General features: G+C 39.2%; 2 protein-coding genes across 3 annotated transcripts in view; both read right to left on the reverse strand.

Annotated features, from left to right (window-relative positions):
- Window positions 1–1,938, reverse strand: part of CCDC34 (coiled-coil domain containing 34) — a 29,050-nt gene extending 27,112 nt beyond the window's left edge. Inside the window, exon 1 of the mRNA XM_040980296.1 lies at window positions 1,557–1,938. Within this exon, the coding sequence (XP_040836230.1) occupies window positions 1,557–1,915 (359 nt within the window). The 5' untranslated portion in view covers window positions 1,916–1,938. The remainder of the gene's footprint in view (window positions 1–1,556) is intronic.
- Window positions 1,939–4,311: 2,373 nt separating this feature from the next.
- The window catches only part of LGR4 (leucine rich repeat containing G protein-coupled receptor 4), a 106,353-nt gene continuing 98,017 nt past the window's right edge, over window positions 4,312–12,647 (reverse strand). For both annotated transcript variants that reach the window (XM_040980013.1, XM_040980012.1), the window contains 5 exons: window positions 11,837–11,908; window positions 11,422–11,547; window positions 10,439–10,554; window positions 10,119–10,202; window positions 4,312–7,463 (listed from right to left, as the gene is read on the reverse strand). In XM_040980013.1, the coding sequence (XP_040835947.1) occupies window positions 6,190–7,463; window positions 10,119–10,202; window positions 10,439–10,554; window positions 11,422–11,547; window positions 11,837–11,908 (1,672 nt within the window). In that variant the 3' untranslated portion in view covers window positions 4,312–6,189. The remainder of the gene's footprint in view (window positions 7,464–10,118; window positions 10,203–10,438; window positions 10,555–11,421; window positions 11,548–11,836; window positions 11,909–12,647) is intronic.

Below are 12,647 nucleotides of genomic sequence, written 5' to 3' on the forward strand. Positions count from 1 at the left end.
CTGCAAGTGGGAAACAGACACTCATCCATTCATTCAGCATTGAATGGATACCTAATAAGCATCTGACATCACACAAAGGGCCTATCAACCCCTATATTCTCATTCCTGACCTGTGTCCTAACTATTGTTTTGACTTACACGTCTGAAATGGAATAAGGAAGGCAGCCTTATCCCTGGAAAGCTACCGTTCCTTCTTTAGACAAGTAAGAGCGCTTTCTGGTTTATCTCCTGGGAGGCTCCAGTTAGGCCTTTGGCTCTTGGATGCTAATACAAGGTCTCAGTACCTACAGTTTTGATGTCCACTTACTCCTCAGGCTAGTAAATTATACCCACATTAGCTCATTCTGTTGATCATGCTCAGAAGGTAGTTCCCAAGGCCCTAAAATGTATTTTAAAAACCTTTGAGACCAACTCAGCCTTGCAGAATCCCTGTGAAGGCCAAGTAAAAATTGAAAAATCTAAATCCACCATTACATTGTAATGAGGCCTGGTTCCTGTTGTCCTAACAAGCCTGGACAAATGGTGTGCACTGACACTCCTGCTGCTCTCTGGTCCCATCAAGGAGCTTGCTTTCCTTTCTCATCCTCAGGAGAACTCATTCTTGCAATCATGCATATAAGTCATTTCATATGGGTATTTTATTCACTCCAGATATGAATACCTTAATCTGGAGTCTATCTTGTTACTCACACATAACAAACGAATTTGATGATCTGCATTTCTTTTCTCTCTACTGTACGTAGCAGAAATTTGTAAGTGCTTTCTGAACATGACAGGAGTTTGCCCCCAAATGCACCTACATTAACCATGCTTATCTCAGACATTCTTGTAGTCTTCCCCTCTTTACTTCTATTTCTAAATACCCAGGACTAGTGATGGCATGTAGAGAAAAGAGAACCTCATCAGTGTACCCCCGGTTCCAGGTCCCAAAGGCACCACTTTTTGTTTGTATTCCGAGGCACAGTTTTGTCGTCTGTAAAATGTCTCATGTAGATGTTAATTTCTTGAAAGCGGAAGCAATATCTCACATACGCATGATTGTGGATACCTAAACACGCACGCAACTTTTAAAAAGCTTGTTGAGTGAATCAAGGCACAGAAGAACATACTGGGATGGTTTTAGTCATCTCTCTGCTTCCAACACTTCTTAACACAATGTCCTTCCACGGTAAGCCAGGTTCAGATCAGGGCCTAACCTTGGCTCAGCATACTGTGGTACACACTACTAATCTGTGCTTACAAAGCGATCTGCTTACCACAACCCACCACTAAACGTTTTAATGTTAAGGTTTTGCACAAGATTTCTGCAGTCCACAGCTGGCCTTTGATGATTCATTAAACTAGCAAATAGCAGCAAAGTATGATGTGCTTCAAAGACCATAAGTTTTTCGGGATAGGGAAATGTAGCAATTATTAGGGAAAACTACTAGCAGGATGGGGCAGCGCCTCAGGATGCAGGTGCCTGTGCGTAATTCAGGGGCACCCGGCAGCAAGCACCAAGGAGGGTTTAAAGAATCCTGAGCTGGGGTGTGTCGGCCGGGCAGACTCGGGTTTACCTGGAGCACCCCTGTAACTCCAATCCTCTCAGGCTTGCCACCTTGGACTCTGAGTCAGGGGCTTCTTCGTCCAGGTCTTCCTCATCCTCCCCCTCCTCCCCGTCATCGTCGTCCTCGTCAAACGGGAAGCTCTGGTGGCCGAGGGGCGACAGCAGCGACATGGTGGAATTGCTGCAGCTCTGGGGCGGAGACACCGAGCACTCAGACATCACCGCCACCACCGCCAGCCCCTGCTCCCGGGCGCCCGTCAGGAGGCATGGGAACGAGCCAGAGGGGGGCCGAGACCGGGGCCTGGAGTCGGCGGACAGCTGGCTGGACAGCCGGGGAGAGGAAGCCCGCCTGAGCCCCGCCGCCCACATCGGGCCCGCCAAGTTCAAACCGGTGGAGCGGCGGCCGGGATATGCTCTCCCAGCAGGCCCCGCGCGCAGTGAGTCCGGCCAATCCGAGGCCGCACAGGCCCCGCGTTGCCACGGCGACGCGTGGAGGCCGCGAGGGCTTTGTCCCGGCCTCTCGACCGGAACTTCCTCCTGAGCGGCGGGGAGGAGTCAGCTTCTGCCGCCTAGCACAGCTCTACGCCTCAGCTGACAGGAGCTCTGGGCTCACTGTTGACGACTTTGGGGTGTGTGTTGCGGAGGGAGGTTCGGGGTCCACCTCTTAGTGCGTTGGTGGTGACGATCATTTGGTACGTAAAATACGTTACTTGCTACTGAACAAGGCGGATAGTGTCTCAGGGACAGAGGCAAAGGCCAAAACCACCCTAGCTCAGGATTATTAGCGTCAGTCTTGTAATTTCTTTTAGTACAGGGCCGTAGGGTGGGCCGAACCTCATCCAGGTCTTAATCATTTGTTTTAGCATAAGAACATTTTGGCCTGGAAAATTGTATGGAATGTCTTGTGCTAAGAGCAGAGCGAAATGATGCCTTTACCTTAACGCTTTATCCTTTTCTGTTGAAGAATCATTCTACCAAAATATGATTTTTTTGTGGTTTTGTTTTTAGAAAGGAAAGCATTTTGTAGGATCTAAGGAGATCTCTCAGGGATTTGGCATAGAGATAGAGGTAGCAAAAGAGAGGTCACCAAAGATGCTTTATTAGTGCTGACAACGTGTATAGACAGATGGCTTTTACCCAGTTCTTAATTAGATTTGCAAAATTTGACAAAGTCAAGTATGTTAGAAAATAACTGGTACTGAAGACAATTCAGAAGGTAGACCATAATTAATAAAATATAACATGATTTAAATGTTTCAATGAAACATTAAATTTTTCAGTAAAATCAAAATGGGAACAGAATTAGACCAATTACTCTGAGTAATAAAATTGATTAAGGAATCAAACTGTTCTCAAGGAGTGCTCAGTTTCCACTGTAAAGGTTCAATGTTGGCATATCCGGTTGAAATGGTTCATCAGAACATCTCTAGAATCAATAGCAACAAAACCAAAATGTGGAACTGCTTTATGAATAAGTAAATTTGAATAACATCTCCCAATAGACATAATCCAAATAACTGGAAAAATGCATATTCAGCAAGTAGCTGGAAAACCTACTCTGCAGGTTTTCTTGAACAAGCTTTATGACTCTTCCAATCCTAAATTACTCCAATGTACAAGAGGGAAATTATCTAACTCACAATTGTGTTATTAGTGACCTACGGTGGTAAATTTAAACCCGAAAACTTCTCTACTTCAGTGTCTTGGTATGGTTAGCAAAAACACTAGACTTTCTTCTGAACCAATTATGCCCTGCCCTTGACGCTTAAGGGTCATCATTATAACCAACAATTACTTTATGCTGTAACAATATTGGAGCCCTAAAGGCGATGAGGCACTTATATAGTGCTGGCGCTGGTACTTAACAATCGAGCCCTGTGGTATCACATACCTTTTCATTACTGGGGTTGAGAAGCCATAATCAAGATGGGTGGAAATATGTATATATAAAAATGTGCAAAGAACCTCAAAAGCAAAATTTAGATTATTGTCTTTTTCTTGTACTAATGTCTAACATAAATGAAGTTTACAATAAAAATAAGAAACTATATCCAGAAGTGAAGAACTTGTTCTGGTTTAGGTATTAATTGCAGTGATTCAAAGGTTTATCTAAACCCTTTGTTATCTACAAAATGAAGGCTTGATGATTATGTCATTATAAATGTGGTATTTTTAAGTGTCTAAATGACTGACCATCTTAAGTTTGGTTCATCTTAAGTTTGAGAATTTGCTTCCCACAAGTATAGCTTAGACTTCAGATAGGATATAATCTTATTTCAAAATTTTGGAAAAGTGCTCTAAAGTATCAAAATACCTTTTCTAATGGTTAATTACAACATTTCTTTTAATATTCTCCACATAAAACTATTTAACTTGGGGGCCAGTGCAGTGGCATAGCGGCTTGCAAGTCTGGCATCCCAAATCAGAGTGCCACTTGCTGGCCCAGCTGTGCTGCTTCCAATTCAACTCACTGCTAACGCACTGGGAGAGCAGTGGACATGGGCCCAAATACCCACACGATGGAGCGTAGCACTGGAGGATCTACAGGGACCTGGTCTAGAGCTGTTGCAGCCATTTCTGGAGGTGAACTAGGGAATGAAAGAATATCTCTGGCTGTCCTTCCCTCCTTCTCTGTCATCGCTGTACCTTTCAATGAAATAAAATGAATTTTAAAAGAATATTTAATTTACCTATTCTAACCCTACATAAATTCATTAATATACATATTTATACATAAAGTTAAAATAGATTGTACAAACAGGTTGTAAGCTAACATGAACAGATTTTAATAATTAAAGTTTTAACAAAAATGATAATAATTCAAAACGTTGAATACAGCCTTATATTTACATTATACATATAGCACAGTTTACCAAATATTTTGTATAATGTAACTGCCATTTTACTTTTTAGGAGAAAAAAAGAAAATTTTCAATAACTTGATTTTTGAAAAAGATTTTAATTAGAATTTTCTTACCAAGTTGATTTAATATTTATCAGCTGTGTAAATATACAAACATGATAGCAATTTTTAAAACTTGCAAATAGTTGACCTTACAAAATTACAATACACTGTAAATAAATCCCTCCCACATTTTATACAAACTACATGATTTTGATATACAAAGATTCTGTTTTTATTACATTGACAATGTACAACAAAGACTATTTACACTGCAAAAAAAGTATATAAACCACAATTTAACATTCTGCTACTGGCAGCCACTATAGTTTAGGAGGTAGCTTTAATTAAACGAAATGAACAGAAGCCACATTTCCCAACTTTTACTCTAAAAATAATTTACACAAGATAAAAATTCAGTCTATGCACAGTTTGTACAGTTTAATTATTAAACTGCAACCTAGCTTAATTTTTTTTAGTATATCCAGAACAACTAATATGGCAGTGGGTTTGCTATTGATTTAGCACATTGTCAAAAGCATATTCGACAATTTTTAACTGTAGGACGCCACATGATAATATGTCAAAGTTCCTAAGTGAGAGGTTTTACCTTTTAACAACATAGGAGCAAACTTTATTCCTCCTTCCCCACCTCTCACAGATGACACTTTTGTCCAGCAGGAGCTCAGCATCTGAGCTGTGGTCTTCTGTGGGTCACACTGTGGCAGAGAACATGCAGGAGCTTCCACGTGTAGCATAGGTTTAGGGAAATCTAGCTCATTACAAACAGATGTAAGTGCTTTGTGTCAGAATTGCTCTCATTTTCTCCCCTCTAATAATTATTTATCAAAACTTGCTTCTTAAATAATCCAAACTACAAATAGATGGCATACTAACAAAATTGGAAAATTGCAGCCAATCCATGACTTTCGGAAGTATTTATTGATAGGAACATCACATGGAGCCATCAAACCCCTCAGGTACTATTAAAGCCCCCAAATGAGTTCATCATTTAGCCAAATCCACTAACCTCACACAGCAGTTATTCCTTTATTTTTTTCCAAGTAGCGCGATTGCAAAATATTCAGGAAAAAAAAGAAAAAAAAAAAACACGATCATACCAAAACAAATTCAGCTACTTAAAAAAAAAAATCAAACTGTTAATATTGTTTTTAAAACATCTTCAGATTTTAGATGTCAAACATGGAAACTGAAAACACAATAAAATAATGCCATTTTGTATTCTCACAGTTCTAGCTGGGAGACTGTCCCTTTCTTGGCCCTGCACTGAATTGTCCTGAGATGAATGGTGTAAGTTTAGGTAAAATTAACAAAACGTCTTTTTCAGTTATATGAAATTACATTTTAGAACTTGCTTAAAAAAAACTTAACAGCTGTTTTTATACTGTGCTTAATTCAGAAATCGTTATCATTTTGCTCTTATGACTCAGACAACCTAATGTTATTTTGCCACACCATACCCAAGATCTTCTTTAAAATTATATATTTATTTCAAATAGACCACATATTGCTTCAACACTGCATTACTTTCACCAATTTATAATTTAGGCACCTGCTCTTTGAAAACGACTGCTTTGAGGAATAAACTGCCACCTTCCGCTTCTCCGTGACACCAGGCAGGGACTACAGAAGTGCTTCCCAGACGAAACATAAGAATAGGGTCCACTCTACAAACACTGTGATTTTGGTTGCTGGGGAAAATGGTTACAAACATAGTAGTTCAGTCTTTCACTCTTGGTAGATTGTAAGCATAGCGTACCAAAGGGAATCCCCGACTCTGGTAGAAGCAGGCACGTCCACAGGCCTGCACCTGGTCAGAACTGTCTGAAACAAAGGAATCTTCTTCGTCTGCATAGTCGGAGTGTGCCGACTGCGTGCCACAGTCAGACCAATAACCCTCTGGTCTTTGGCAAGAAGCCACTGCCAGTGCAGGACAACTGTGTGACTTTATTAAGTGTTTGCACGAAAGTGGCTTCGTCAAGAGAAAAGATTCGCAGCAGTCACATACGGTCAAGTTCCCCTGCAAGTGGGAATACATGCCACAGTCATAGTAGAAGTCCTGCTCCACACAACCGCCTTGGCTGCTGATGGAAACTGAAACAGATCCACTTTTGGTAAGACGTCGCTTCAGTAACTTCCAGTCTTCTTTAAACTTCGGATTGAAGAAAACGTATAGGACTGGATTCAGACAAGCAGGCAATGGGAAAAATATCAGAGTAACAGACTTCATTATTTCAGGGCTGATAGAGATGGCAGTGATCAGCGGTGCAAATGAGAAAAATGCAACAGGGCAGAAAAAGATGCAGTTGGTGAAGATTAGCCAAGCAACATGCTTAATCATGCTTGACTGGGAGTTTTCTGAGAGATCCTCTTTTTCCAAGTTGCAGTAGAGTTTGGTGTAAATAATGGCCATTAATAGAAATGCGAGTGAGTTCAACAGCACTAAAGTTACTGTAAAACCTAAGGATGGAGTTTCTCCCGTGGGGAATGGCAAGCACAGGGGTGATGCTGAATACTCCCCTCGATGGAAGAGGGGGAAGCAGCCTGCCACTGTGGCACCCAGGAAAGCAAACAGGGCAGCCACCTGGAACTGTTTGAGATGATTGCTCTTCCCATTTTTCAGGATTTCTTTTGCAGATAAGCTTCTTTCAACAGCTGCTAGCACCAGTAAAAATATGGCACTTTCTGAGGAGAAAACTGCGAGAAACCCAGCTACTTTGCAGCCGCTGCCTGTCTCCCACCATATGCCAAATTCAGCAAATCTGCCCCAGGACACAGCATCGAGAAATGTTAAGATGCCAGTATAGATTCCCATGAACAAGTTAGACACAGATATCAAGCCTATGAACAATCTGGAGGAAGGCAGTGATGTGCAGGATGCAAATGTTGTTAAAATGACAAGCAGGTTGAAAAACAATGCAACCAAGAAAATGAACCACACAGTAAGACGAATCATCCAGCTTCCCAGTAAATATTCACAGGGCTTAAAAGCACCTGAAATAAAAAAAAGATAAAAAAAAAAAATTCAGAAAACACCACGTTTCATGACATGTCTTGTCAAAAAATTAATGAATGAAATCTAGTTAAATCTCCACTTACCTGCACCAAATAGAAAACATTGCTACTTCTAAGACATCATACTGGTTTAAGCCCACACAGAAATTTAAGAGAAAATTTCACTTTTTCCTATATGTAAGTTTATATTCATAGTATAATATCTAGCACATGAAAAGTACTTAGTATACTGAGAGTGTGCAGTAAGATGGTTTATAACTTGCTAGGCCTTTTTTCAGAAAGCAACTTGCAGCTCTATGAACTTCATTACCTTACTTGTGGATAAAAATGCCTGTTTCACAGCAGTGTGCAGCTTAATTAAATCTTCTATAGTTGTTATGTCTGCAAGTCACTGGATACGTACTTGTACTTTAATACATATTAGCTCCCTTTTCTGGTACCTTGCTAGTCTTAGTACACTTTATAGTTACATACATAGACATGAGCACACATTTTAACACACTTTTATCCATTTCTAATGGCTTCTAAAGGCAACCAGAGGAGAAAGGCTAAGATAGCTATAATCATCACCAATTTTCATCCAGAGAATTGATATTTGAATTTATATTTCAAAACATTGCATAAACTACAGTTCTAACTATGTATAATTAAACTCTATGTAGGGCCCGACAACAGTGGCCTAGCAGCTAAAGTCTTCACCTTGAACGCGCCGGGATCCCATATGGGCGCCAGTTCTAATGCTGGCAGCTCCACTTCCCATCCAGCTCCCTGCTTGTGGCCTGGACAGCCCAAAACCTTGGGACCCTGCACCCATGTGGGAGACCTGGAAGAAGTTCCTGGATCCTGGCTTTGTATCAGCATAGCATCGGCTGTTGCGCTTACTTGGGGAGTGAAACATGACAGATCTTTCTCACTGTCTCTCCTCCTCTCTGTATATCTGACTTTCCAATAAAAATAAACAAATCTTAAAAAAGAAAAATTGACTATGAAACATAAAATGTCATAATCTTCTCTTCAATGGATTGCATTAAAAACATGTTTTGTCTTTAGGTACTATCCACTTTTATATTTGCAATAACTCATTTTAGTTATTGAGATAGTCATAGACCTTAAAAACTAAATCTACACCATTTCTGTGACTTCCAAAACACAAGACTATTTATCAAGAAGTAAGAAGAAGCAGGTCTTTGTCACCTTTATCTCTACATCTGGAGCAGAGGGTTGACTCAACCTTTTGAGCTGAGAGAGTAAGATATTTTGTGTGAACTCCTGTAATGGTGGGTGTGAGATGACTTTCCCAAAAGGGCTAGGGAAAAAGTTTCTACCCATTGCATCTTTGGAATCCTGTTGTCTCCTCCAATCTAACACAAAGATATGGCGTTCCTCCAGACCCCACTTTCTGCTGCTGCAATAAGGATGTTAGTGTCAGAGTGGGGCAAGGCAGGCCTGCAGGTCACTCTCACTGCAGCCCAGAGACCGAAGCTCAGATGGACTTTATTCAAGATCAACCCTAAGGTTTGAACTCAGTCTAGGAGAATGGAATTGCTGCATATACAAGTTTTGCTTCCGCATTGATAAGGCTAATCCCTTCTCATTGAATCACTAGTTTTGATGTGAACTGATGAACATGTGAAACCCAAGAAGGCAAGTGAGCATGCTGCATCCCAAATTCCCAATTAATATAAAGATTAATACACAGTAACATACATAAAAAGTGCTTCTTGCCAATCCCATCCACTCATGTGGAAACATTTTTCTCCACACAGGACATGTTTTTCAACAAATATATCCACAGTCTTTCAGGAAACCCACAGTTCAGTAATAATCACTAGTGAACACATCATCCTAACCATTCTGTTCTCTGACGCGTAAAAGAATCTATGTTGTGGCATACAATCTAACTAAAATATTTAATCCTATTTTCTACAGTAAAATTATAAATCCGTCTTCTCTGATAGGTTAGGCAAAATATCACTTTATTCAGAATCAAACATGTTACATCAATTTAGAAACTTTGCCCAAACTATAAAGTTCAGTGAACTAAGAAGGAAAAGGAAAGGCTAGGTTAGAATGCCTGGGACTGAGTTCTGCCTGTGCTTTTGATGACTGCTAATATCCCTGAGAGGCAGCAACTGATAGCAGAAGTATTTGAGATCTTCCCACACACATGGGAAACCAGGATGGAGTTCTAGTCTTTTGGCTGCAGCCTGTAGTTGGCATGTGGGGAGTGAAAAAAAGCAGATGGGAGATTTGCATGTGTGTGATCCTCTCTCTCAGATACTCAGTCTTTTAAATTTTTAAAAACAGGAAAAATTCTTATAGATTAGTAACATACAGAACACATCCTACAGTAAAAGCAGCATTAAGAAAGTGCTTCATAAATCTAGTGTGTGTAACCCTCATGTAGAGGACCTTGGGAACATGCAGGTTCTGATTCGACAGGTGTGGACTTGAGATTCGTCAAGAGCTGTCTAATCTGCAGGCACAAAAGACCACGCCGTGAGTCAGCAAACCTTGCAGGATCATCTCGTCCCATCCCTGGGACAGAAACCACAGACATCCCAAAGAGTTTTAGATATATTTGCCTAACTCTTGTTTCAAGCAAGAACCTGTGACGGTATAGGCTGGGCATACCTGTTGAGGGTGTACAGTGGATAATGATTTGACTATGTTCTTCATTTTCAGCAGTGCTTGTGATATTTGTTGCATCAGCAGTACCTAAGTATACATATAACAAAAAAAGCAGGTTGCATTAAAATCTTTCACAATTCAAAATAACTTTATCTCCCTACAATTTCCTCTCCTGGCTTTGTCGTAAATTACAGTTGCCAGTCTAACAGTAATGGTGCTTTTCTCACAGGTTTCATATTGATCCTTTACAAAATGATTATACTGACAGATAATTTGATTAATGCCTTAAGGAGTGTTCTACTTTTGAAAGTTCATGCACTTGCCTTTCTCCTTTGTCACACTGTGGTCTTGGAGGCTGTTATCATCTGTGTTTAAATTTGCATAAGAGTCACAACCCCAGAATGCACAGCACTGATAAGCATATGGTACCGATAAAGACCTGGGAAAAAATTGCAACACATACAATGAATAGCAACTCCACAGATAGGGTCTCTCTTTCTAAAAAAAGTATTTTAATCTTTAAAAATTCTTTTGTAGGAGTCAGATAGGATTGTGCCATTCTTTAGCTTGGTCATTCATACTCTGTGCATCTCAATTTTCTCATCAGCAAAAACAGCTTTGGAAAAGCACATAAAGCTAACCATGAAAACTCTCTTTGTATAAATCTTATTTGTTGGGTGCACATAATTAAAATGAAGATTTCATAATAATAATATCATAATTCAACAAAGATTTTATGATTGCTTCCATAAATATATCAACCATACACAATTTATCATGGGGAACTGGTAGTTTCATTCAAAAAATTAATACTTCAGGTTATATGTAACTATATACTGTTAAATGAATTCCCTCTGTTCACATAAATGTAATGACAATATTTATTATTTTCTCACACAAAAGTAATTTCAAGCTACCCCTCTGCAATTTAATGAAGTTGCCTCAATAAATCTCAATCTTCTATGACACATTATAGCATTATATTGATATTCTCTAGGTCTGCCATTATGTGCTTTCTGCCATGTTGTTGCTAGGGACAAACCTACTGCATAAAAAAAAAACCAAAGATGTTCTGATGAACACACTCTTTTTGAGAATATTAACAGCTCTTGTTCACATTCTCAAATACTAAGGAATAATGCTTTTGTTCTAGTTTTTTCTCAAATCTGTAAACACCAAAGTAGAAAAATACACTTAAATTGTAGTCTACTAGACAATTTGGAAATCACAGGAAAAAAAAGCATACACTGTAATTTTGGGGGAGTATCATAACTTCAATTTAAAACACACACACACAAATACACACCTGAGATTAACAAAGTCTTTAGCAGCTAAAGCTTCCTTCAGTTTAAAGTTGCCTACCAGTTTCAGCTGATTTAACCCATTCAGGCCTTCCGTAGGAAATGAAGTCAATTCATTGAAACTTACATCTCTAAAATATGAATGAAATTTCAAGTTAAAGCCTAAGATATGAATCACATGTCTGCATAGACATTAAGTATATATGCATATTTGATTCCTGAAAGATTCTAAAACAACAGATCTAGCACTCATCCTGTTTTTCCGGAGAGGCTGTTAACTAACATGTATGCAATTTAGCATTTACAGTAAGAGGGAACAACTAAGCAAAAAATATTCATATTTAACTTGTTAAAAAAAACAAGTCTGTGTATAACTATCTACTATTTTCGTGGTATTACAACATCAAATAGTCTACTCACAGATTAGTTATTGGCCCAAGCTTGGCAAAAGCTCGGATATGAATTTCATGGATCAGGTTTCTACTCAGATCTCTGCAATTAGAAAAGTAATGTGTTAGTTTTTTCAAAGACACACTCACAACCTGAGGTTTAGAATCTAATGTAGTACCACCACATATCTGATAACATAACAAAGATATTCTATCTTGTCCAACAACATTTTTGATGCTCATGTTGACAGCTTTCCCCTTTCAAGAATCTGTTTCTCAAAATATGTTCCCCGCAGCAGTTAAGTCTAGCTGGCACCCATTTCAAAACAGTTGTGAATTTTCTCTACTTTTATCATTTTGGTACCAGTTCAAACTACAGGTGATATGATATAACCTTTGGTACTACTAAGTAGGTGAGAAAGTCTGGCTCTTGACAAAGTTGAAAATAAAAACAGGCTGCTTAGTATTTGCCTTCCCAAAGTTTAGTGATAAGGCTCTGAAGAAAGACAAATAATCAATACACAAACAAAGCATTCCAAGAGGGCCTCAGATATCATTCTTTTCCAAAGCAGGAAATAAAAAGAAAAATCACATCATTAACAAAACCAATTCTGTATTCAGGAACACACCTTGAAGAATTTTGGTAGTATTATAGAATTAATAAAAAGAGATTAATCTTCAATGTAAACTGGGTGTTACATTCATCCCGTGACACATTCTTGGAGAACAAGAAAACTGGACCAACTTGGATACAAACCATCAGAATACCAGCTTTTCACTGTTGTCACCTTTTTTAGTGCTCTGAACATGTTGGCACAAGGAGTAAGTCACTATTGCCAGGA

Source organism: Ochotona curzoniae, unplaced genomic scaffold (assembly GCF_017591425.1).
Source record: "Ochotona curzoniae isolate NIBS_2020 unplaced genomic scaffold, NIBS_Ocur_1.0 contig_3432, whole genome shotgun sequence".
In the NCBI taxonomy this organism is placed as follows: domain Eukaryota; kingdom Metazoa; phylum Chordata; class Mammalia; order Lagomorpha; family Ochotonidae; genus Ochotona; species Ochotona curzoniae.